General features: G+C 38.6%; 1 protein-coding gene across 15 annotated transcripts in view; it reads right to left on the bottom strand.

Moving 5' to 3' along the window:
* The window catches only part of DOCK3 (dedicator of cytokinesis 3), a 657203-nt gene that overhangs the window by 459272 nt on the left and 170493 nt on the right, over positions 1-27438 (bottom strand). For all 15 annotated transcript variants that reach the window (XM_058288315.2, XM_058288314.1, XM_058288308.2 and 12 more), the window contains exon 4: positions 5427-5482. In XM_058288315.2, the coding sequence (XP_058144298.1) occupies positions 5427-5482 (56 nt within the window). The remainder of the gene's footprint in view (positions 1-5426; positions 5483-27438) is intronic.

The raw sequence follows: 27438 nt of genomic DNA, 5'->3' as shown, positions 1-27438 counted from the left end.
GCAGCGCTGCAGACTAGTGGGTGGAGACGGGGCAGAGGTGGGCCGGCGAGGGGGGCGTAGCCGGGGGCAATGTGAGGGGGAAGTCACCCGTACCAGGCGGAGTCACCCGTACCAGGCGGAGGGCGTAGTCACCCATTCCCGCCACCCCTCCCGGGCAGCTGTGGTGCCTTACAGCTGCCCCCCGCTGGCCACAGAGGTTAACCATACCTCGGCCTGCTTCCTCTCCTTAGTGGCTGAAAAGGGTAGTTTAGGGATGTAAATGTTAATTGAAAGAATGCTAGAGAATAATCTAGGGACTGAATAACATAGTAAACCCAGTGGTGTATGAGGATCGTGATTAATAGTACAAATAGAGATGAGATGTGGAGGCATTTTTGGGACTTGGAGCTGTCCTGGGTGGTGCCGCAGGGACAATTACTGGACATTGTAGATCCTCCCATGGCCCACTGGATGGAACGTGGGAGAGTATGGGCTATGATGTGGACCAGTGACCATGAGGTGTAGTGAGCCCAGAGATGTACTCACCAAATGCAATGGATGTTTCATGATGATGGGGGAGAGTGTGGCTGTGGGGGAAGTGGTGGGGTGGGGGCGGTGGGGGTGAATGGAGACCTCATATTTTTTTAATGTAATATTTTTTTAAAATGAATAAAAAAACAACCACTGGCAAAAAAAAAAATAGTACAAATACAAGAAAGTTCTATAAACTAGAACAAATGTCCATCACAATAAGGTGGTAAGAATATGGTGGTGCATGGGAAAAATACAATTAATGTAATATATCTGACAACAATATTGTAATATTCATGCATCAGTATCAAAGAAGGTATTGTATCAATGCTAAGGGTAAAAAGTATGGGGTATGAGAATTTTTTCTTTTGGACTAAGGAAAACATTCAAAATTTTTTCTGAGACAAAGACTGCACAATTCTGTGATGAAAGTGAGAGTTACTGAGTGTATACTTTGGGTGGATGGTACACAGCATGGGACTGTATATCACAGTGAACCATGTGGTGGTTAACAGTATAAATATAAGAGTGTTCTCTTATGAACTACAACAAATGAACTATACTAATACACAGCATTAATGATAGGAGGTTGTATTAATCAGGGTTCTCTAGAAAACAGAATCAACAGGAGATATCTGTAAATAGTAAGAGATCTCAGAAAATTCTTTCATGTGACCATGGGTGTGACCATGGGGATGCACAAGTCCAGATTCCACAGGCAGGCTGCAAACCAGGGGCTCCCATGAAAGTTCAATGAAGGTCCTTGATGAGTTCCTAGGTGAGACTGGTTGTCCAAAGATGAGCTGAGAAATTCTCTCTGAATGTTGAAATCACTTCCCCTTTTAACTGATTGCCATCAGCACTCCCTGGTTGATTACAGATGTAATCAGCCATCTATGCAGTAAATTCACTGACTCAAGTCCATAAATGTCCTTTTATTACAATTAGCCTAGTGCTTGCTTGACCAAACAACTGGGCACAATTACCTGGCTGATTGACATACTAGCCTTACCAGCACAGGTGTATAGAAAAAATACATCAAATGTTAAGTATGAACCATAGCTAATAGTTATATATTTTTTAATGCCCCCTTGCAACTTTTTGCTTGCTGTCTGCTCTCTGTGTCCATTCACTGTCCATTCTACTGTGTCTGTATTTATTTTTTTTATTTCCCCTCCCCCCTTTGGTGGCTTGCTTGCTGTCTGCTTTCTGTGTCCACTGCTGCACACTTCTACGTTTTTTTGCTTGTCTTCCTTTTTGTTGCATCGGTTTGCTGAACCAGCTCTCTGAGGCGTTTGTGGGCTGGGCAGCACCCCAACGGCACCTGCAAGCCGGGTGGCTCCCCACAGTGTGCAGGCAAGCCTGCCTTCACAACAAGGCCCCAGGATGCAAACCCAGGGCCTCCCATATGGTAGATGGGAGCCCAACTGATTGAGCCATAGCCGCTTCCCAATAGTTATATTTTGACAATGTTCTTCATAATCTATAACAAATGTCCCACAATAATGCAAGGTATTTTTGGTGAGGTGATATATGCGAATTTTGCATGTTATGCATGACTTCTGAAAGCTCACAACTTCTCTAATGAAAAGAAAAATTCATTAAAAAAATAAATGAATCAGGAAGAATTCCTGTTTTTCTATATCCTTAAAGACATTGTACATGAACAGGTATTATTTCACCCTTATGTATTTGGAAGAATTTACCTATGATGCCATTTGGGCCTGGAATTTTCTTTGTAAGAAAGTTTTAAATTACGAAATAAATTTATTCCATAATTTTATTTAACACAGACTATCACTTTCTTCTTGCATCAGTTTGAACAAGTTGTGTTTTTCAAGAAATATGTCAATTTCACATAGATTCTAACTTGTATTTAGTTTCAATTTGTTCATATTACACTCTTTTTTACTTGTAAATGTTTGTAAAATTTGTAATGATATGCTTTCATTACTGACGTTATGCTCATTCCTAATACCACAAAAAACAAAACACCAGATTTTAGTTTTGCTATTCTCTTGCACGTGATTATAATTTCTTTTAAGCAATTTTTTATTTAAAAATTTTTTTCTTGCCGCCCCCCCCCCCAAGATGGCTCCCTCATCTGTCTGTTGGTTGTCTGCTCATCTTCTTTAGGAGGTACCAAAACACAAACCCAGGACCTCCCATGTAAGAGGTGAGTTCCCAACCAGTTGAGCCGCTTCCTCTCCCTGATGGTTGCATCATCTCTGGTTTCGGTGCTTTCTTCTTTAGGAGGCACCAAGAACTGAACTCAGGATCTCCCATGTGGGACATGGGTACCCAATTGCTTGAGCACATCCACATCCTGTGTTTTTCATTTTGATTTTTGCTCTTAACTTTATAAATTCCTTCCTTCCATCATCCTGAAGTTTCATTCATTCTCTTCTCAGCTTCTTGAATTGGAAGTTTATTCTTTTCTAATATGTGTTTTTTAAAAAGCTATTAATTATCCTTTAAGAACAACATTAACAGCCATATAGACATAATCATCTAGTTCTAAATATATTCTAATTTCTATTGCAAATTCTTCATTGATCTATAGGTCACTTAATATCAATCTCCAAACATTGGAGGATTCTCTAGTTATCTTGTGGTTACTGATTTTAAGGTTATTTCCACTGTGGATCAAAAACATCATATATATGAATTCAATCATTTGAATTTTTTTTGTTAAGTTTAACTGTCTATTTTGGTAAATGTTACATGTATATTTGAGAAGAATGTATATGCTGCAGTTGTTAGGGATAATCATGTATAAACATCAATTAGATTATAATACCATAAATACAACTTAAAATTTCCCTTTTTAACCATGTTGTCTTACATTTTACTCATCACATATTTTTAATCTGACAATACATTATCATTATTCTTGTTTCAAAACTTCAATAATCACTACATTTGCCCACAGATTTACTCTTTTTAATACTCTTCATTCCTTCTTGCAATTCTTCCATCAGTCACGTTTCATCAATCTAAGTAATTCTCACTAGTATTTACTGTTGTGCAGACCTGCTGGCAACAAATTTTCTCACCATTGGCAAAAAAAAAAAGTATTATACCTTCATTTCTAAAGACTCTTTTGTTGGATATCATTTGTCATTACCTACATAGGTTCACCTCACAGAATGTGCAAGTGTTTCTTTTTCTATATCCTTGTGGCTTTACCTGATTTGTAGGAAAGGAAGGGAAAGAATAAGTATGTTGTAGTGTGACCATATCAGAATGCACTCAGTTATATTCCGACTACTTTCCCAAAACAAATTTTATCTTTAAGGCATACCAATCATTTTCTCATAATTCTCATCTCCAAATCTACCCTTCTAAGTACTAATTCTGGGGCTGGCATTTGTAAACTTTATTTCATAGTCTCCTTTGTTAGCTCAGGGCAGCAGAGAGATACTGGGAAAAAAGAAGCAGGGAGATGTATATCTTGCTGTTCCTGTGAAAAGTTCTCTACCAGCAGCAACTGCTTCCAGCCTCCAGATGCTTTTAGCATTCCCTGTCATTCCTCGTACATACCAGCAGCAGATTATGTCCTCAGATGTCTGAGCTCCAGCATCCTGGTATCCCCAACCCATATCTTTTATATGTCCGATAAGACAGTTTGAAGTTTTTTATGAATCCCCAAAAGAAAAAGATAATGTTTTTTGAACTAATCTATTCCTGTGGGTGCAAGACCCTTTAGTCTGGACTATATCAGTGAGGCATGACTCAGGTTGAGTCTCCACCCTCTTACTGGGTCTGATATAGACAGAGACATAGAGACATACACACAGAGAAAAAGGAAGCAGCCACATTTGATCCTGCAAGGTAAAAGAAAGGACTCCAGGTCTGCCCAGAGCTGAGTTCATGGAGAAAAGCCCCAAAAGGCTCAAAGAGCTGAGGTCTAGGGAAAGATGAGCCATATGCCTGAGTAGGTCATAGTTAAACTCAGGAAGAAAGCAGAGAAGCCGAGACTGATAGAGGACCAGAAAGAGACAAGCCCTAAGCCTGGCTGCCCACAGTTGAGCTCCAGGAGAATTCTGGAGGAGAAGGCAGAGATTGGCAGTCATCCTTGCCACATGGCAGGATGCTAGGATAATAAGTAGCTGACTTTGGGGAGAAGGCATCTCTGATGGTGCCTTGATTTGGACATTTCATGGCCTTGGAACTGTAAGCTTTTACCCCAAACAAATTTCCCATTATAAAAGCCAACTCATTTTTGGTACTTTGCATTGGTAGCCCTTTGGCAAACTAAGACACCTAGCAATAAGGACATAGGCTGCTTTCTATAGTTATCATCCCCGAATTATATCAGTATTTCCTCTTCTTCTCTTTCGCTCCTCAAATATATGTGTAAACAATTCCCTACATAAAATTCCACCTCTTAAAAAGACTCATACAGTTTCCAATTTCCTGTCTGAAGCCTATCTAACCAGGTTACTAATTTGCATACTTACTCTCTGGTCAAAAACATATTTCTAGTATTAAAAAAATATCTTAGTCGAAGATTAAATAGTACTTTAAAACTTGTATTTCAAAATGAAAAAAAGTAAAATTACAATTTAAAATAACACATATTTGCTATAAAAATAATTTAAAAAATTTGTATTAAATATTATATTACCAGTACACTAAAACAATAAATGCTTATGTTTTGATAAATTTACTTCTTGTCTCTTTTCTATGCAGAGAGTGCTTTTGTTTTTCAAATTTGTAAGTCATACTACATGTCTACTTTTATCCTTATATCTTAATATTTTTTCTATTCCTCAAAATTATTCACGATAAAGTATATTTTTCCCAGAAAATAATGTTAATAGTGAGTTTTATACTATCAAACAAAAAGGAAAAAAGTCTTCTTCTGCAACCTATAAAAATTTTAAGTAAATTTAGAAAGGACAACTACTCACCCTCTATTACTGACAATTGCCTTTTTCAAGTGAATATAATTTGCAGGAAAGATCCCCTGTAAAAGAGAAAAGACTTTCCATTAGAAAAAGTGAACTATGCGGGGCACAGATGTAACTCAGTGGTTGAGCGTCTGCTTCCTAGGAACGAGGTCATGGGGTAAATCCCTGGTACCTCCTTAAAAAAAAAAAAAGTGAACTGTGATTAACATCGCATATATATTAAAATAGCAGTCGGATTTCAACATGGAAATACTCTTAACAACAACATAGTAGATCTCCTTAATGTAGCAATAACTCTGTATATGTAGAATTGCACAAAATATATTAGGTAAGAATTTCAATGTACTGTATAATAGGAGTCTAATCTCAGGAGAAAACTGTGACATTAAGCAAGTGCAAAAAAAAAAAAAAAAGATGAAAAAGAAGTTACACGTTGCAGGAATTCCATAAAATCACTATGAAGATACAGTCTACACACCTAGTTTGGCATGTATCTCTAAAATGAACACTATCATCTAACCAACAAATTACAGATTACCCAGCTCTGGGGTTGAGCTAAAATTCACAGACTCCGGCTAATATTTAGATTCACAAGAATGAATCAATTTGGAATCTTCTAAAAATATTTCTTCTTTTACTCTTTCCAAATGGTTTTCCACTTTGGTATTTGCTATAACTTTATTTCAGATCTTAAGGCATAAGAAGTGTATTATTTTTCAGTGTGTCAATAACTGGGTGGGTTGGGGGGAAAATAAACCACATGTAAGATAATGGCTATAGTTAGTAGTAATGTTTTGGTGTTGCTTTTTCATAGTTTTTAACACTGGTTCACAACGATGCAAGATGTTGATGGTGGTGTAATGTAGGGGAGCCCTGTATGATGATACGCATGTTTGTTTTTTAGGTTCACAACTTTTACTATATACTTATTAATTATGGATATTCACATATGAACAATAAACTTCAATAAAACAAAAGTTAAAAAAAATAAGTGTATTTTTTTTTGAGGTACCAGGGTCTCACATTGTACCCAGGACCTCGTATGTGGAGTGAAGCCAGTGATCAACCACAGAGCCACATCAGCTCCCCTGAGTTGGTTTTCTCATTTGATTGCTTGTTGTTTGTATTTTTGTTTTTATGAGGCACTGGGAACCAAACCTGGCAACTCCCATGTGGGAGGCAGGTGCTCAATCACTTCAGCCACATCCAGTCCCCTAATGTATTATTTTTTAACAACCAATTCCATTTTCTAATCATTGTTCCACTCCTTCTCCTGGTACATGAAATTTCCTTTCAAATAAAACATGGAGGCCTAAATAATTTTCATACACAATGGTCAAAACCACCACCACTAATAAACAATACCACACAGAACCATTCAATAGATCAACTATAGTAATGTATTATATGTATTGGCTTGCAATAAAAGATAACCTATAACACAGAGAATCCTAATATGGGTGAATTGGAACTTAAAATAGGATAAAATAGCCAACTTTACACAACTATAGCAAAGTCATGACTATAGGTTATATGCCAAAGAAGAAATGAAAATAAAAACTTAAAAACACACTGGATTACCATACACTTTGGAGAAGATAAAGGAGATATACTTTGCCCTATTCCTCCAGCTACCACAATTAACCAAAAATATGAAGATTCTAAAAGATGGAGAGAAGAATGGTGAGACATCAGGAATGGCATGGTGTGAGTTTCCTTGTTTTTTTGTTGTTGTTGCCTTACTTATCCCCCAATTTGATGCTGAAGAAGCCAGAAACCTATTAACAATAATGGGACAAACAAAGCCCCTACAGAAGTCTGCCCACTCTAGCCATAGGATCAGGAAAGGCACATCCCAGCAAGACAGAAAACTGTTAGAAAATAACCATTATATTCCTGCCAAACACCACAGAAAAATACTACGATGTGTCGCCACTTATGCAAACAAGTTTATTTAAAAGCCTAGACTTCCACCCTCATCAGGCTGTACTGAGGCAGCCAAACAGCCCACCAGGATGGTATCAGAGAATACCAATTAGGCGGACCAGAACTTTCTACCCTAGTGGGCAATTATGAACACACCCCTCTTCAAACCCAACCACCACCCCATGCAGCATGTTAGTGGAGACTACCTGAGGTAATTGGACTTGTACCCTGATGCAGCACTAACAAAACACCTCTCCATCACCTTGATGTGGTGGTGTCATAGAAGGCCTGGTGAAAAGTTGGGATTTTTACCACCATCTAGCATAAACCCAACAACCATCTTCCCGATGTGAGTGGAGGCCACGTAGAGGTCAGTGAGCAGACACTCCAAAGCCTTCCAGCCAGGGAGAAATCAGGGGAGGTCTAGTGGAGACCTGAAACTCCTACTGCCACTTTGCAATAATGAGGAGCCCATCCCTCTCACATGGGTGTCAATGGGAAACCAGGCATAAAATGTCACATATTGTATGATTCCACTTACTATGAAATATCCTGATCAGGCAAATACATAGAAACAAAAAACAAAATAATGGTTGCCAAATTCTAGGGATAAGAAAGACTGGGGGTGACTGCTAAGTAGATACAGGTTTTCCTTTGAGAATTATAAATTTTTGGAACTATATAGTGGTGATAGTTGCACAAAATTGTGAATGTACTAAATGTCACTAATGGTAAATTTTATGTTATGTGTATTTTACCACAATTTAATTTATTTGATCCACAGGGAACAGAGGGAAGTAACACAACATTTTTTCAAGTGCTTAAAAAAATTAACCCAGAAATCTATAAGAAAAATATTCTTCAGGAATGAAACAGAGATCAAGATATTTTCAAATGAAGGAAAGGTACAATAATTTGTCACCAGCAGACCTATGCTGTAAGAATGCCTGTAGGAAATATTCTAAAGAAAAGAAAATAATAAAAGAGGGAACCTTGGAATATCAGGTCAGAAAAAAAATAATGTAAGCAAATTTTGGATGAATACAAATAGATTTTCCTTCTTTTGAATTTTCTAAATTATGTTTGACAGTTAAAGCAAAAATTAGAACAATGTGTGACATGGCTCTAAACGTATGTAGAGAACACATTTAACAATTATATTATAAAGATGGGAGGGTAAAGGGGCATAAGCAGAGAAAAAATTTGTACAAGTCACTCAAACTGGAAAACTGACAACACCACTACACTGGGAAAAGTTCTGTAAACATAATATAATACCTAGAGCAACTACTAAAACCCAAAATACTCCAGTGTTATCTATCTCTAGAAACATTAAAATAGAATTCTAAAAAATGTTCAAGACCATAAAAAGCAAATAGAGAAAAGGAAAACATAAAACATAAAAAAATAAAATAGCAGACAAACCATAACATTATTGGTAATTACAATAAATGTAAAACGGTCTAAATATACCAATAAAATGAAAGCGATAGGAAAAGTGTATTGAAAAACATGAACCACCAAATTTGCCTCCAGAAACTCATTCCAGATATAGCACAAGAAATTTAAAGGTAAGATGATGGAAAAAGATACATCATGCAAAAATTAGTCACAACAAAGCAGGACTGACTATATTAGTATCAATAAAGTAAATGCCAAAGCAAAGCAAACTACCAGAGGGGGGAAAAATTCCAGAGCAAGAGAATTACCTGAACCATTATATAAGGACATTACTTAATGATCAAGGGTCAACCACCAAAAGAACATAGCAATCATAAATAAGTATGCAATAAAGAAAATGGCAACAAAATATGTAAAGCAAAAGCTGATAGAGCTGAAAGAAAAAATAGACAAAACCAGAATTTTAACCAGAGACTTCAACAACCATCTCTCAAAAAATAATAGATCTAGAAGGGGTATGATGGCAGCAGAGTAGGCACTCCAAGAGTCAGCTCATCCTACAGGGCAGTTGGTAATCTACCAGAGCTATCTAAACCAGAGCGCTGGAGACCAGAATAGAATCCTGCAACATCCTTGGAAGAACAGGAGGAGGAAACTGCCTATCTGCAGTGAAGATTCATGAGCAGAGCACTAAATGCCATGGAAGCCAGTGCCCATCCTTGCTGGCAGTGCAAGCCACCTCAGGAACTATTGGCTGGAATTGGAAACTCTATAGTTGGAAGCTTCATTTCCCAAAAATGGGGGGAGAAGAGATGTCTGGGCAACAATTTCAGCTACTGACTGGTAAAGTCAACTGGCTGTATACCGGCTCCCTAGCTAAAATCCAGCCCTAAGAACAGCTTAAGTTTGAACCTGTTCAAGTCATAAAGAGGCCAGAAGCCTCCATTTTAACTCTGCCCCCAGCATGAGGGAAGTAGGGCTGACTGAAAATCACAGTGATGGTAGGGACTGGCTTCTTTCAACCCAGGTCAGATGGCAGTCCTAGCCTAGGCTCTAGCCCCACCTCCAGCAGGGAGGAAGTGGGGGGGAATGTGCAACAGTCTCTCTGGGCAACTGCAGGCACTTTCACCACACACACACTAGACTGGTGGGCAAACTTGTGGATACATCTCTACCCCCAAAAGGACAGGAGGGGGGCAGTGTTTCTTCAACCTTTCCAGACAACTGCAGTCACTTTGGGCCTGCATAGACTAAAGAGCTGGGCACTCCTGTGATTTAATCTGACAGGACAGAAGGGACAGTGTTCCCTCACCCTCTCTGGGCAAGTGCAGCTGCTTTTGGCCTGCTGAACTTATTACTGGATACATCTGTGGCTACATCCCCACCCCTGACAAAGAAGGAAGAGGGACAGTGCAGTCACTCTTGGCCTGCATGGACTAGATTGCTGGGCACATCAGAGGCTCTGTTCCTGCTTCTGGCAAGGGAGAAGGGGGACTGGTGCTTCATCAGTCCACCTGAGCAACTGCAGTCAGTTTTGACTTGCATGGTTTAGTTTACTGCCCATACCTGCAGCTCCATCTCCAACCCAGGCAGGGGAGGAAGGTGTGTGATGCTTCATCAGTCTTTCCAGGAAACTACAAATGGTCATGGACTGCACAGCATGGATTACTACAAACAGCTGCAATTCAGTCCTTGCCCCTGGCGGGGAGAAATATGGGAGAAGCTTCATCTGTTTCTGGGGAAAAGTGGGCAGCTTCAGCCTCCACAGCTTACACTTACCAACAGCAACCCTGACTCCTATTCAGCAATCAGCAAGGAAGTAAAGGAAAGAAACAGAGAAAAGGAGATGAAAAAATGCATATTGGCTAAACACAAGTCACTATAAAGTAACAAATTAAGTTGAACCAAGTATCAAAGAGAGGCTGTATCACAAAAACAATCAAATAGAAAGCCCTAGACTAAAGAATGAAAAGGGGCCAAGAATAAACACATCTAATAAGTCAGATGCCAAGACAACAACAGAAAACTACAGTCCATACCAGGAAACAAGAAGATATGACCCTGTCAAAGGAGCAAACTAAGTCTCCAAATACCATAAAGAGCTCATCACAGATATTCAAACAAATCTCTTTACTAAATTCAATGAGATGGCTAATGAGATTAAGGACATCAAGATGACAAGAATTTGAAGGTTCACACAGAAAAATAGCAAATAAAAGGCACAATAAATGAAATTAAAAACACACTAGGGAATTGGATTTGGCTCAACTGATAGAGCATCCACCTACCATATGGGAGGTCCAGAGTTCAAACCCAGGGTCTCCTGACCTGTGTGGTGAGCTGGCCCACGCACAGTGCTGATATGCACAAGGAGTGCTGTGCCACGCAGGAGTGTCCCCCGCATAGGGGAGCCCCACATGCAAGGAGTGTGCCCCGCAAGGAGAGACGCCCCATGCGAAAAAAGCACAGCCTGCCCAGGAGTGGTGCCACGCACATGGAGAGGTAATGCAGCAAGATCATGCAACAGAGACATAGATTCCCGGTGCCACTGACATGAATGCAAGTGGACACAAAAGAACACACAGCAAATGGACCCAGAGAGCAGACAATGGCAGGGGGGGAGGGGAGAAAGGGGAAATAAATTAATAAAAAATATAAATAAATAAATAAATAACACACTACAGGCAAAAAAAACTCCAGCAGATTTGAAGAGGGAGAAGAAAGGATCAGTGAGCTTGAAGAAAGGACCTCTGAAAGCAAACATACAGGGAAGTGGATGTGACTCAAGTGATAAGGCCCCTGCCTACCTTACGGGAAGACCTGGGTTCAATCCTTGGGGCCTCCTGGTGAAAAAGAAGAAGAGAAAGTGTGCTTGCAATGCAAGCCAAGTGCCCATGTGGTGAGCCGAGTGCCCACACGGTGAGCCTGTGCCCACATGGTGAGGCGAGTGCCCACGTGGCAAGCCAAGGCCTGCATGAGTGCTCACATGGTGAGCTAGTGCCCGCACGATGAGCCAGAGCCCACACAAGTGAGTCTCACAGCAAGATGATTAAACAAAAGAGAAATGAAGGGGAAAGCCAAGGTGAAGCACAGCAGAAACCAGAAACAGGGTGGCACAATTGACAGGGAACCTCTCTCCACATCAGAGGTCCCCAGGATTGAATCCCAGTGAATCCTAGAGGAGAAAGACAAGAAGAAAAGACAAAAAGAGAAACAGATACAGATAATCACACAGCAAATAGATAAAGACAGCAAAAACAGCAGGGTGGGGAAGGAGGAAAAAATAAATAAAGTGAGTCTTTAAAAATATTAATAAGGGGAAACGGACTTGGCCCAGTGGTTAGGGCGTCCGTCTACCACATGGGAGGTCCGCGGTTCAAACCCCAGGCCTCCTTGACCCGTGTGGAGCTGGCCCATGCGCAGTGCTGATGCACGCAAGGAGTGCCCTGCCATGCAGGGGTGTCCCCCGCATAGGGGAGCCCCACGCGCAAGGAGTGCAATCGTAAGGAGAGCCGCCCAGCGCGAAAGAAAGTGCAGCCTGCCCAGGAATGGCGCCGCCCACACTTCCCGTGCCGCTGACGACAACAGAAGCGGACAAAGAAACAAGACGCAGCAAATGGACACAGAGAACAGACAACCGGGGGAGGGAGGGGAATTAAATAAATAAATAAATCTTTAAAAAATAAAAATAAAAATATTAATAAGAAGAAAAAGAAAAAGAAGAAAGCAAACATATAAAAAGAATATATAAAGAAAAGAATGGAAAAAATTGAACAGTATCTCAGGGAACTAAGTAACAATGAGACATTCAAACATATGTGCTATGGATATCCCAGAACGAATATAAAAAGGAAAAGGGGAAGAAGGAATATCTGAGGAAATAATAGTAGAAAATTTCCCAACCCTATTGAAAGACATAGATATCCATGTCCAAGAAACACAACATATTCCTATATGGATAAAGTAAATAGATCTACTTTGAGGCACACAGTAATCAGAATGTCAAATGCCAAAGATAAAGAGAGGATCTTGAGAGCTGCAAGAGAAAAGAGATTCATCACATACAAGAGATGCCCAATAAGATTAAGTGTTAATTTCACATCAGAAACCACGGAAGCAAGAAGGCATTGGTATGACATATGCAAGATACTACAAGAGAAAAACTGCCAGCCAAAAATCTTATATCCCTGAAGACTATCTTTCAAAAATGATGGTGAGTTTAGAATATTCCCAGATGACCAGAAACCAAGAGACTACCTTTACAGGAAATAATAAAGGGAATACTACAGCCTATAAAGAAAAGACAAGAGAGAGGCTTGCAAGAGAGTCTAGAAATGAAGATTATATTAGTAAAAGTAACTAAAAGTGTAAAAAGTGTGGTGAAAATAAGACAGATAAAACCCAAGGATCAAAATGGGTGACGCAGGAACAACCTTTACAGTAATAACATTGACTATTAATGAACTCATCTTCCAAATGAAAAGATACAGACTGGTGGAAGGGATAAGAAAATGTAACCCTTCTATATGCCATCTAACGGAGACTCACCTTAGATCAAAGGATACAAATAGAGGGAAATGGACTTGGCCCAGTGGTTAGGGCATCCGTCTACCACATGGGAGGTCCGCGGTTCAAACCCCGGGCCTCCTTGACCCGTGTGGAGCTGGCCCATGCGCAGTGCTGATGCGCACAAGGAGTGGATGCGCACAAGGAGTGCCGTGCCACGCAGGGGTGTCCCCCACATAGGGGAGCCCCACACGCAAGGAGTGCGCCCCATACGGAGAGCCGCCCAGCGCGAAAGAAAGTGCAGCCTGCCCAGGAATGGTGCCACCCACACTTCCCGTGCCCCTGATGACAACAGAAGCAGACAAAGAAACAAGATGCAGCAAACAGACACAGAGAATAGACAACCAGGAGAGGGGGGGGAATTAAATAAATAAATAAACCTTTAAAAAAAAAAAGGATACAAATAGAAACTGAAAGGCTGGAAAAAGATATCCCAGGCTTGCAGTAACAACAACAAAAAGCTAGAGTAGCTGCACTAATATCAGATGAAATAGACTTAAAAAGCAAAGCTGATATTAAAGGCAAGGAAGGGGAAACGGACTTTGGCCCAGTGGTTAGGGCGTCCGTCTACCACATGGGAGGTCCGCGGTTCAAGCCCCGGGCCTCCTTGACCTGTGTGGAGCTGGCCCATGCGCAGTGCTGATGCGCGCAAGGAGTGCTGTGCCACACAGGGGTGTCCCCCACGTAGGGGAGCCCCACGCGCAAGGAGTGCGCCCCGTAAGGAGAGCCGCCCAGCTCGAAGGAGGGAGCAGCCTGCCGAGGAATGGCGCCGCCCACACTTCCCGTGCCGCTGACGACAACAGAAGCGGACAAAGAAACAAGACGCAGCAAAAAGACACAGAAAACAGACAACTGGGGGAGAGGAGGGGAATTAAATAAATAAAAATAAAAAAAAATAAAAAGTGGCACTTGTGTTTAAATTAGTATACAATATTTTAAAAATAAATAAATAAAGGCAAGGAAGGTCATTATATACTAATAAAAGGGGCAATTCACCAGGAGAAATAACAATCATGAATATATATGCCCCTAATCACAATGTCCTAAATTACATGAGACAAAAACTAGCAAAACTGAAGGGAGAAACAGACATCTTTACAATAATATGTGCAGACTTCCTTACATCACTCTCATCAGTTTTGCCAGTTTTTGTCTCATATAATTTTCAGTAAATGCAGTGCCAAGAGAGTTTATAGGCCTCAATGCTTACAGTGTTTAAAAAAAGTTACAATCAATGCCCTAACTACACAGCTGGAGGAACCAGAAAAAAAAAGAGCAAACTATGCCCAAAGGAAGCAGAGGGAATGAAATAACAAAGATCAGAACAGAAACAAATGAAATTGAGAACAAAAAAACAATACAGAGAATTAACAAAACCCAAAGTTGGTTCATTGGGAAGATCAACAAAATTGAGAAACCCTTAGTTTAGACTGACAAAAAAAGACAGAGTAAGAGAGAGAAAAATGCAAATAAATGAAATGAGAAATGAAAGGGGGGACATTATTACTGACCCCATAGAAATAAAAAAGGATACTATGAACAACTGTATGCCAACAAACGAGTTAATGTAGATGAAGAGGAAAAATTCTTAGGAACATACAAACAACCTATACTAACTAGAATAAATAGAAGACCTAAACAAGCCAATCACAAGCAAAGAGAATGTCATCAAACAACTGCCCAAAATGAAAAGAGCTTCACATGTGAATTCTACCAAGCATTCGAAGAAGATTTAATAACTTACTCTTCCAAAGAACTGAACACTAAGGAATACTACCAAACTCATTCTATGAAGCCAATATCATCCCAATACAAAAGCCAGATAAAGATATTACAGACCCATTTCCTTAATGAATGTGGATGCCAAAATCCTCAAAAATACTCACTAAATGAATCCAACAACACATTAAAAGAAATATTCATCATGATCAATTCAATTTTATACCAAGCTTGAAAGGGTGGCTCAGCACATAAAAATCAATCAGCATAATAACCACATTAATAAATCAAAGAAGAAAAATCATATTATTATCTCAATTGATGCAGGAAAGGCATTTGACAAACTATAACATCCTATCTTGATAAAAATACTCCAAAAGATAGGAATTGAAGGAAACTTCCTCAAAATGATAAGGGGCATATATGAAAAACCTAGTTATCATTGTACTCAATGGTGAAAGACTGAAAGCTTTTCCACTGAGATTGGGAACAAGACGAAGATGCTCACTGTCACCACTGGTGTTCAATATATTGCTAGAGGTTCTAACTAGAGAATGAAGCAAGAAAAGGAAATAAAACACAGCAAAATTGGAAAAGAAGTAAAACTTTTGCTATTCACAGATCATAAGATACTATATCTGGAAAATCCCCAAAAACCTACAACAAAGCTATTAGAGCTAATAGATGAATGCAGCAGAGTGGCAGGATATAAGATTAATAAGCAAAAATCAATAGTATTTCTACATACTAGTAATGAGCAATGAGGAGGAATCCAGGAAAAAAATTCCATTCACAATGTTGACAAAAAGATCAAATGTTTAGAAATAAATCTAACCAACAACGTAAACTACTTGTATTCAGAAAACTACAATATATTGTTAAAAGAAATGAAAGAAGACCTAAATAAATGGAAGAACACTCTGTGTTCATGGATGGACAAACTAAATTCTACCACAGTTGATATGCATATTCAATGCAGTTCCAATACAAATTCCACCAGCCTTTTAAAAAGAAATGTAAAACCCAATTATCAAATTTATTTGGAAGGGTAAGGATCCCCAAATAGCCAGAAAGATTTTTAAAAGGAAGAGTGAAGTTGGAGGACTCTAACTTCCAGGCTTTATTATTTTTTTTTTTTTTTAAAGATTTATTTATTTATTTAATTTCCCCCCCTCCCCTGGTTGTCTGTTCTTGGTGTCTATTTGCTGCGTCTTGTTTCTTTGTCCGCTTCTGTTGTCATCAGCGGCACGGGAAGTGTGGGCGGCGCCATTTCTGGGCAGGCTGCACTTTCTTTCACACTGGGCGGCTTTCCTCACGGGCGCACTCCTTGCACGTGGGGCTCCCCCACGCGGGGGACACCCTTGCGTGGCAAGGCACTCCTTGCGCGCATCAGCACTGCGCATGGCCAGCTCCACACGGGTCAAGGAGGCCCGGGGTTTGAACCGCGGACCTCCCATATGGTAGACGGATGCCCTAACCACTGGGCCAAAGTCCGTTTCCCACTTCCAGGCTTTAAATCGTATTACCAAGCTACAGTGATAAAAACGGCATGGTACTGTCATAAAGATAGACATACAGACAAAGAGAACCAACTTGATGGTTCAGAAACAGACCTTCACATCTATGGTCAAGTGATTTTTGAAAAGGCTGTAAAGTCCACCCAGTCTATTCAACAAATGCTGCTTGGAGAACTGGATATCCATAGCCAAAAGAAAGTTAAGAGGACCCCTATCTCACACCTTACACAATTAACTCAAAATGGACCAAATATCTAAATACAAAAGCTGAAACCAAGCTCCTACAAGAATATGTAGGGAAACATCTTCAAGACCTGGTGGTAGGTGAGGGTTTCTTAAACCTTAAACCAAAAGCTGAAATATAAGCAATGAAAGATAAACTGGATAAATCATACCTCCTCAAACTTAAACACTTTTGTGCTTTAAAGAACTTTGTCAAGAAGGTGAAAAAGCAACCTACTCAATGGGAGAAATTAGTTGAAACCACATATCCAATAAGGGTTTAATTTCCATTTTATATGAAGAGATCATATAACTCAACAATAAAAGAGCAAGTAAACCAATTGTAAAAATGGGCAAGACTTAGACATTTTTCCAAAGCAGAAATACAAATCACAAAATAGCACATGAAAAAATGTTTAATATACTAGCTATTAGGAAAATGCAAAACCAAACTACAACGAGATATTTTTATCATGTCTCATAGAAAGGCCATTACTTAAAAAAATAGAAAACTACAAGGGCTAGAGAGGATGTAGAGAAACAGGAACACTCCTTCCCTGTTGGTGGAAATATAGAATGGTACAGCCTCTGTGGAAAACAGTTTGGTGGGTCCTCAGGAGCTAAATATAGAAGTGGCAGGGAAGCGGATGTGGTTCAAGTGATAGGACTTCCACCTACCATATGGGAGGACCCAGATTCAATCCTGGGACCTCCTGGTAATAAAAAAGAAAAAGCGAAAGCGTGCCTGCCAAGGTAAGCCAGTGCCTGCACAGAGAGCTGACTGCCCATGCAGCAAGCCAACTTCCCACATGGTAAGCTGAGTGCCTGCACAAGTGAGTCAAATAGGAAGACAATGACACAACAAAAGAGAGACAAAGGGGAAAATCAAGGGCAAGCACATCAAAAACCAGGAACTGAGGTGGCTCAGGGAACCTCTCTCCACATCACAGGTCCCCAGGATTGAATCCTGGTGCATCCTAGAAGAAGAAAAACAAGAACAGAAGACAAAAAGAGAAATAGATACAGAAGATCACACAGCAAATGGACACAGCAAAAATTTTTTTAAATTTAAAAAAAGGAAGTGGCACATGATCCTCTACTAGGAATTTATACATAAGCACTGAAAACATGGATGTGAACATTCAAAAATTTACTGAGCCGATGACTACACAACTTTATGATGAAAGCGAGAACTACTGAGTAAACACTTTGGATGGAGGGTATAAGGTATACGACTATATAACATAGTGATCTGCATGGTATCTTCTCATGAACTACAATGAAAGTAAAATACCAATACATAGTGTTACCAATAGGGTGGTGTATGGGAAAATATGCCAAATGTAACCTATAGTTATTAGTAATATTAATATTTTGATGATGTTCTTTCAATTCTGTAACAAATGTTCCACAACAATGCAAAATGTTGGTGGAAGGGAGTTCTGCAAATTATGCATGATTGTTTTGTAAGTTCACAATTTCCCTCATAAAAAAATTTTTTTTTAAATCTCCTAAATCAATTCAAGGAGATGAAGAAAAATGTGCATTAATAGATAAACGATATTAAGAAGACATGAAGTGAGCTAAAATAAGAATGTGAAAATATGAAAAGAAACATAACAAATTATGGTGATGAAAGGCACAATAATAGAGAGTAAAAATACACTAGAGTATAAAATAGCACATTTGAACAGGCAGAAGAAAGAATCAGCACACTCGAACACAGGACAATCAAAATCATACAGTTAATAGAGAAAAGAAGAGAAAAAAAAATGAACAGTGTCTCAGGGATTTGAGTAACAACTTAAAGGTCACAAACATATGAGTCATGGGTATCCCAGAAGGATAAGAGATGGGGAAAGGAACAGGAAGAATATTAGAGAATAAAATGGTCAAAATTTTCCAACTCTTATGAAAGATAAAAATGTATGTCAAAGAAGTACAACATACCCCAAACAGAACAAATCTAGAAGACCAACGCTAAGACATATACTAATCAGAACGTCAAATGTCAAACACAGAATTTTAAAAGCAGCAAGAGAAAAGCAATTTGTCATAATCAAAGGATCCTGAATAAGCCTAAGTGCTGATTTCTCATAAGAAACCATGCAGGTGAGAAAGCATATTTAAGTACTGAAAGAAAAAAGCTGCCAGCCCAAAATTCTTTATATGACAAAAATGTCCTTCAAAAATAAGGGAGTATTTAAAATATTCACAGATACACAGAAACTCTGAGTTTATCACCAAGAGACCTGCCCTACGAAAATTACTAAAGGCAGTTCTACAGGTTGAAAGAAAAAGACAAGAGATAGTGCCTTGGAATAGTGTGAAGAAATTAAGATCATGAGAAAGGGTAACTAAAAGGTTAAATGTAAAACCCAGTAGTACTGAGTCTTCAATACACAACTCTACATTTTAATTCATACAAGAATTAGAATATGATTGAACAAAAAATAGGCATATTTCCTGATAACACATGTGCAAAATATATACTGGTGAAGTGGGAAACAGAGATATGAGCATAGAGAACATGTATGCTATTGATGCTAAGATGATATCTTTTCAAATTAGTAGGTTAAACATGTACATTGTGAAATATAAACCCCAGGGTAACCACCAAGAAAATTTTTAAAAAATATACAGAAACAGAAATGAGAAAGGAATCAGTCAGATACATTGCAAAAGATCAATTATATAGAGAGGGAGATTACAATAAAGGAAAAGAGAGATTTAAAAAAAGGTATGACTTACAAAAACCAAAGGATACAAGGGCTGAAATAAGTGCTGCCTTTACAATAATAACACTGAAAGTCAATGAATTGAACTAAGGACTTTTGCATGCAAAGCACACACTCAGCCAGCCACTGAGCTACACCAGCTATGCATGGTCAATTGACTTTTTTTTTTTCAAGTACCAGGGGCCAGGATTGAACATGGGGCCACATATGTAGGAAGCCGGCACTCAACCACTGAGCCACATCAGCTTCCCTGAGTTAGTTTTTTCATTTGTTTTCCTTTGTTCTTTGTTTGGGTTTTCTTTTCAGGAGGTACTGGGGACTGAACCCAGGACCTCCCATGTGGGAGGTGAGAGCTCAACTACTTGAGCCACATCTGCTCCCATTAACTGACTTTTGAAAAGGCTGCCAAGTCTATTCAACTAGGGCAAAATAGTCCCTTCAACAAATGGTGCTGGGAGAATGGGATACCCTTATGCAAAGGAATGAAAGAGGACCTCTGTATCACACCATATACAAAAAGTAACTCAAAATGGATCTAAGACCTAAATGTAAAAGCCAAGACTATAGAACTCCTAGAAGAAAATATAGGGTAGCATCTTCAGGATCTGGTGTTAGCAATAGTTTCTTAGACTATATCTAAAGCACAAGTAAAAAAAGAAGAAACAGGTAAATGGAACCTCCTCAAAATTTAAAACCTTTGGGCAAAGGATTTTGTCAAGAAAGTGAAAAGACAACCTACACAACATGAGAAAATATTTGTAAACCACAAATAAGGATTTTTAAAATATTTTTTCTCTATTTTTTTTAAATGTTACATTCAAAAAATATAAGAGGTTCTCATATACCCACCCCCTCACCCCACTCCTCCCACATCAACAACCTCTTTCATCACTGTGGGGCATTCATTGCATTTGGTGAATACATTTTGAAGCACTGCTGCACCACATGGATAAGGGTTTACATTGTAGTTTACACGATCCCCCAGTCCACCCAGTGGGCCATGGTGGGACATACAACGTACAGCATCTGTCCCTGCAGTACCACCCAGGACAACTCCAAGTCCTGAAAATGCCCCCGCATTATATCTCTTCTTCCCTCTCCCTACCCTCAGCAGCTACTGTGGCCACTTTCTCCACATCAATGCTACAATTTCTTCCATTACTAATCACAATAGTCCCATAGTAGAATATCAGTACCACTCTGATCCATACTCTATTCCTCCATCCTGTGGACTCTGGGATGGTTATGTCCATTCCACCTCTACATCAAGAATAAAAGGGGGAAATGGAAAGGACAAATGAGTTTATATGGCTGAGTCTCCAAAAAAAGAAGTAGGAGGTCCTCAGAGGGGCCATGCTTACACATGCCTCAGCAGGGTCCCAGAGAAAGTCAAAGTAGATACAAGCCCAAGTACTGGTTCTCCTGAGGACTACAGAGACCCACAGGTTCTATAGTCATAGCAGATGCTCTGGAGTTCAGGGCCATGTCAGTTGACCCTACTTTGGAGTTTGTGTTTCTGAGTGTGATGGAGTTGGACTCAGATGTGACCTTTCTACACATGCCTCTTCTGTCACTTTTACTGAACCTGTGGTTGGCGCTGGGGTTGGTGTGTACTCAGGAGACCTAAATCTCTGGACTGTCCATGTGACAGCCAGACCCTGGGCCTCAACAGACTTGCAACTCCTACCGTCTGGGTTATTGGACTTACCCTGGCCAGCTAACAGGGAGGTGAAGAAGGTCAACTACCACACCAGGGAGCCAAGAGTGTCTACAACTGCAAGCAGGAGAATTGTATCAATCATCCATGTGGAATCCAGTAAGAATTTAATATCCAGATAATATAAAGAAATCCATGGGAAACGGACTTTGGCCCAGTGGTTAGGGCATCCGTCTACCATATGGGAGGTCCGCGGTTCAAACCCCGGGCCTCCTTGACCCGTGTGGAGCTGGCCCATGCGCAGCGCTGATGAGCGCAAAGAGTGCCGTGCCACGCAAGGGTGTCCCCCGCGTGGGGGAGCCCCCACGCGCAAGGAGTGCGCCCGTGAGGAAAGCTGCCCAGCGTGAAAAGAAAGTGCAGCCTGCCCAGGAATGGCGCCGCCCACACTTCCTGTGCCGCTGACGACAACAGAAGCGGACAAAGAAACAAAAGCAAACAAAGAAACAAGACGCAACAAATAGACACCAAGAACAGACAACCAGGGGAGGGGGGGAAATTAAATAAATAAATAAATCTAAAAAAAAAAAAAAAAGAAATCCTACAATTCAAAAATAAAAAGACAACCCAAGAAAAAATGGGCAAAAGATCTGAATAAACATTTCTCCTAAGAGGATAGACAAATGGCAAAAATGAACATGAAAAGATACTCAACATCATTAGCTATTAGGGAAATTCAAATCAAAACCACAGTGAGAAATCATTTCACATCCACTAGAACAGCCACTATTAAAAAAAAAAAATTACAAGTGTTGGAGAGGATGTGGAAAAACAACAACACTCATTCACTGCTGGTGGGAATGAAAACTGGTGCAGCCACTGTGAAAGACAGTTTGGCAGATCCTCAGGAAGTTAAGTATAAAATTGCCATATGACTAGGCAATCCCTCTACTAGGTATATAGCAGAAAAATTGAAAGCAGGGACTCAAACAGATATTTGCACACTGATAGCAGGCATTATTCACAATTGCCAAAAGATGGAAGCAGGGAAGCAGATGTGGCTCAAGCAATTGAACTCTCGCTTAATGCATGGGAGGTCCTCGGTTCAGTTTCCAGTGGCTCCTAAAAAAGAAGACAACAGGCACACAACAAAACAGACACAGCAAATGCAAAACAATGAGAGAGTGGGGAGAAATAAGTAAATAAAATAAATCTTAAAAAAAAAAAAGATGGAAGCAATCCAAGTGTCCATCAACTGATGAATGGATAAACAAAGTATGGCATTAAATATGATGGAATATTACTCAGTTGTAAAGAATAATGAAATTCTAATGCATGTGATAACATGGATGTACCTTGAGGAAATTATGCTGAGTGAAATAACCCAGGCACAAATGGACAAATATTATGTGATCTTGCTGATATGAACTAATTATAATAAACAAAATTCATAGAGTTAGAATATAGAGTATCATGAGATTGACTGGGGTAGAGAATGTAGAGCTGATGGTTAATTTGTACAGAATGTCTACTTAGGTAGATTGTACAGGTTTGGAAATGGATGGTGGTAATGGCAGCACATTATTATGACTGCAGTTAACAGCACTGAATTATGTATGTTAATGTGGTTGTAAGGGAGACTTTTTGATCATATATGTTACTAGAATAAAAGAAGATAAAACAGGACTATACAACACAGTTAACACTATTGTAGACAATGGATTGGGAGTAATAATACAAGAATATTCTTTCATGAATTATAATAAATGTATGACACTACTACAATGTATTAATGATAGGGTGGTATATGGGAAAATACACCTAATGTAAACTATGGACTATTGTTAATTGTATTATTTTAATATTCTTTCTATTGTAACAAAGGCAGTACACTAAAGCAAAGTGTCAACAATAGAGGGGTATTTGGAAATCCTGTATTCTTCTTTAAACCTGTAACTTTTCTATTAAAAGTAATAAGTTTTTAAAAAATATTATGCTAAGTAAAAGAAACAGATAAAGAACATTTATGAGTCCATTTATATAAAATGTAAATATAAATAAAACTATAAGCAAAACAATTAACCTCAACCTAAGTCTCATACTTCTTATAAACAACTCAAAATGACCCACAGACATAAATGCAATGTATAAAAGTATAAAAACTTCCAGGAAAAAAACAGAGTATGTTCAGGACCTGGGGCCAGGCATAGAATTCTTCGATTTGACACCAAATGCACAATCCATGAAAGGAAAAAAATCAATAAATTACCAAAACTGAAATTTTTGCTCTGTGAAAGACCCTGTCAAGAGGATAGAAATGCAAGCTACAGATAGGGAGAGAAATTGTCAAACCACATAACCAAAGAAGCACAAGTAGCAAGAATATATAAAGAACTCTCAAAATTGAACAGTGGAAAAAAAAAAAAAAAAAAAGAATCCAATTACAAAATGGGCATAAACACAGAGACACGTCATTGAAGAGCATATATAGAGGACAAATAAGCATGTGAAAAATGTTTAACATCATTAGCCATTAGGAAAACACAAACTGAAACCACAATAAAATTATCAGAAAGGCTAAAACAAAATGTGATGAGGACACCAAATGCAGGATCTCTCATGCCACGTGTGGGAATGAAAAATGGTAAAGCCACTCTGAAAACAGTTGAACTGTTTCCTCAACAACTAAACATGCATCCACCATACAATCAACAACTGCATACCTAAACATTTATCCCAGAAAAATAAAGACTTTTGTTCACAAACCTACAAAAATCTGTACACAAATATTTACAGCAGTTTTAATCTTAACAGTTGAAAACTAGAAACAACCCAGATGTACTTCAATGGGTGAATGATTAAACAAATGGTGGTACATCTATACCATGGAACATAATCAATGATATGTCTTTACCATGACATATTACTCAGCAATAAAAAGGAATGAACTATTGATACATCCAAAAACCTAGATGAATTTCTAGAGAATTATGGTAAATGAAAACAGCCACTCTCAAAAACTTGCATACACTATTATTCCATTTATATAATATTCCCAAAATGATAAAATTATTAAAGTGGAGATAAGATTATGTTTTCCAGGGATAAAGAGGGGATAGGAGTAAAAGGCAAGTATGTCTGGCTATAAAAGGAAAACATGAGATCCCTGTAGTGATAGAAATTTTCTGTATCTTGATTGTATTAGTGGCATATCCTGGTTTTGATATTATACTATAGTTTTTCAAGATGTCACCATTGGCAGAAACAGGTACACTGGATGTCTTTATATGGCATTTATTAAATTGCACATGAATCTACAATTACCTCAAAATAATGTTTAATTTTAAAAAACAAGCTCTGACTTCTAAAAACAGCTAGAAAACTGAACAAAATATGTGAAGCAACGTTTTTCAGACATTTGACAACGAGCAGCACAGGAATGTGATCCCTGGACAAGAGAAACAAATGAATCAATCATCCAATGCTTCTTGCCTACAAGCAATTACTAAACAGAAAGGAAGAGAAACACAGAACAAGGCATTATTACCAACTGAGTTTAGAAACTAAACCTTTGTAGAAAAAGATCAGGACAGCTGAATTTTTGTGGGGGGAGTAAGAACAGAGGAGAGCAATGAAGAGAAAGAAGTGAGAAATTCTGCAGAGAGGATCCCTCAGGTCTTTTGCTAAAAAGTAAGCTGCAGTGGTATAGAGTGAGACTCCATGAGGTTGAGCAAAGAACAGCTATGAGAGAAAGAACTATTGGAAAGCTTTAAGTTCAGCAATTCCTGGAGCCTGAACAAGACTGACAGACATTTAAGTGCTGATGAATTAGAGAAGAGAATTCAATGAACACATGGGTATTTCAACAAAGGTCCAGTAAGACAACAAAATTTGGATTAAGATACTCAACAATATGATACTCAAATTTCTAAAATCCAAAAAAAATTCACTTGACATTAGAAGCAAGAAAATATAAATCAGAGCTAAGAGAAAATTCAGACAATAAAAAGAGATCCAAAATGGTACATGATGGAACAAGTAAAAAAAGGAAGAAATTTTAAAAAGATTAAAATTTGTTCAAGAATTTAAAGGAAAACATGAATATAAGGAGAAATTAATATATAAAATGAAAAAATTGGAAATTATAAAACTTTCTTATCTGTTTTTTTTCATGTGTAAAATAAAAATAAAAGCAATGGCAACCCATACAGATTAAATTTGAGGATTAAATGAAATTATGTAAAATAGGGACGTGGACTTGGCCCAGTGGTTAGGGCGTCCGTCTACCACATGGGAGGTCCGCGGTTCAAACCCCGGGCCTCCTTGACCCCTGTGGAGCTGGCCCATGCGCAGTGCTGATGCGCTCAAGGAGTGCCTTGCCACGCAGGGGTGTCCCCCGCGTAGGGAAGCCCCACACGCAAGGAGTGCGCGCCGTAAGGAGAGCCGCCCAGCATGAAAGAAAGTTCAGCCTGCCCAGGAATGGCGCTGCACACACAGAGAGTTGACACAACAAGATGACGCAACAAAAAGAAAACACAGATTCCCGTGCCGCGTGCCACTGACAACAACAGAAGCAGACAAAGAAGAACACGTAGCAAATAGACACAGAGAACAGACAACTGGGAGGGGAAGAGGAGAGAAATAAATAAATACATCTTTAAAAAAAAATTATGTAAAATACTAGCACAGTGCCTATCACAGAGTAAGGCTCAAGAAACGGTAGCTGTTGAATGTACTAAAACCATGTTCATAGCAACATTACTCATAATAGTAAAAAAGTAGAAACAAATAATCAACTGACGAATGGATAAACAAAATGTGGTAAGTATGTCCATATAATGGCCTATTCTTCACTCATCAAAAAAAGGAATAAAATACTGGTAAATGCTACAATGTGGAGGAATCTTGAAAATATGATACTAGGTTAAAGAAGCAAAACACAAGACTCTACATATTGTATGATTTCATTTATTGTAAATATCCTGATTAGGCAATTCCATAGATATAGAAACTAGGTTAATGGTTGCCAGGGCCTGAGGGCAAGAGGGAATGATAAATTATTACTGAATGGGTATTTCTTAATGGGAAAGAAAGGGAATTTTTTATGGTATGATGAAAATGTTCTAAAAATATGGTAGTGATAACTACACAATATTGTGACTGTACTTAATTCCACTGAATTGTAAGCCTAAGCATAGTGTATGTATATTTAACCACAATTTTTTAAAGTTTTTTTTAATTAATAAAAAAAGGAAGCAGTAAACAATGAAAAGGTCGTGCTAGAAAAAGAAATGGGATGAAGGATATAAAAGTGCTGCTTTATCTTTCTAATAAGAATTCTGGAACTATTTAGTGCTTTAAATTATGTGACCATATAATCTGGTTGAAAAATAAACATTAAACTCTTAAAAAAAAAAAAGAGAGAGAGAGAGAAAATAAAGCATACAATTAGGTCTCAGTATAACATGGACTTTGACCAACTATTTATCAAAAGGAACACAATGCACCTAGAAAGTAACTTGAGAAACTGAATCAATATGATTCAGAATCAACATGAAATCAAGCCTTCAGGTTTTGATTTTTTTTTTTTAATTTTAACTATTTCTTTACAACCCTACTGAGGTATTACTGATGTACCATAAACTATACATATTTAAAGTATAGAATTTGATGCTTTTTGACATACATTACACTAGTTAAACCGGGGTACAACGAAAACAACAAATATTTCCATCATTTCCAAGTTTCCTCATACCCCTTTGTAATCCATTCTTCCCTTCAACAAGATTGTCAGGCAACCACTGAACATTATAAATTAATGGCATTTTCAAGAATTTTAATAAATGAAATAAAAACTGGCCAGCAAACTCCAAAAACCACCACCACAACTATATATACCTTAGAATCTACATTGCCTTCCTTCTTTTCACCCATAATCTACTCTCAATCACTCATTAACTCACTGGGTTCTGGCATTCTCTCATCACCATCCTACTGAGTATCATTCTCTTAAAAAATCACCACTGGTCTTCTAATTGTCAAACGCATTGGTCATCCTACTAGATCACTACTCCACAGTACTTTAAACCATTAATTATGCTATTTATTTTTAAAATATATTTTCCCTATTCACCTATGACTATCTTTTTGCTAGTTCTTCTTTCTCTGCCCTACTAGGTATTGACTTCTTATTTTCAGTCCTAGGCTGTCACATTAGTAGCTGTCATAGCAGCAGCCATTATTTATTGTGCTCGTATCATATTCTAGGC

This window comes from Dasypus novemcinctus, chromosome 26 (genome assembly GCF_030445035.2).
Source record: "Dasypus novemcinctus isolate mDasNov1 chromosome 26, mDasNov1.1.hap2, whole genome shotgun sequence".
Lineage (NCBI taxonomy): Eukaryota > Metazoa > Chordata > Mammalia > Cingulata > Dasypodidae > Dasypus > Dasypus novemcinctus.
The sequence above is the reverse complement of the archived record's forward strand: the minus strand, read 5'-3'. Positions and strand labels throughout refer to the sequence as shown.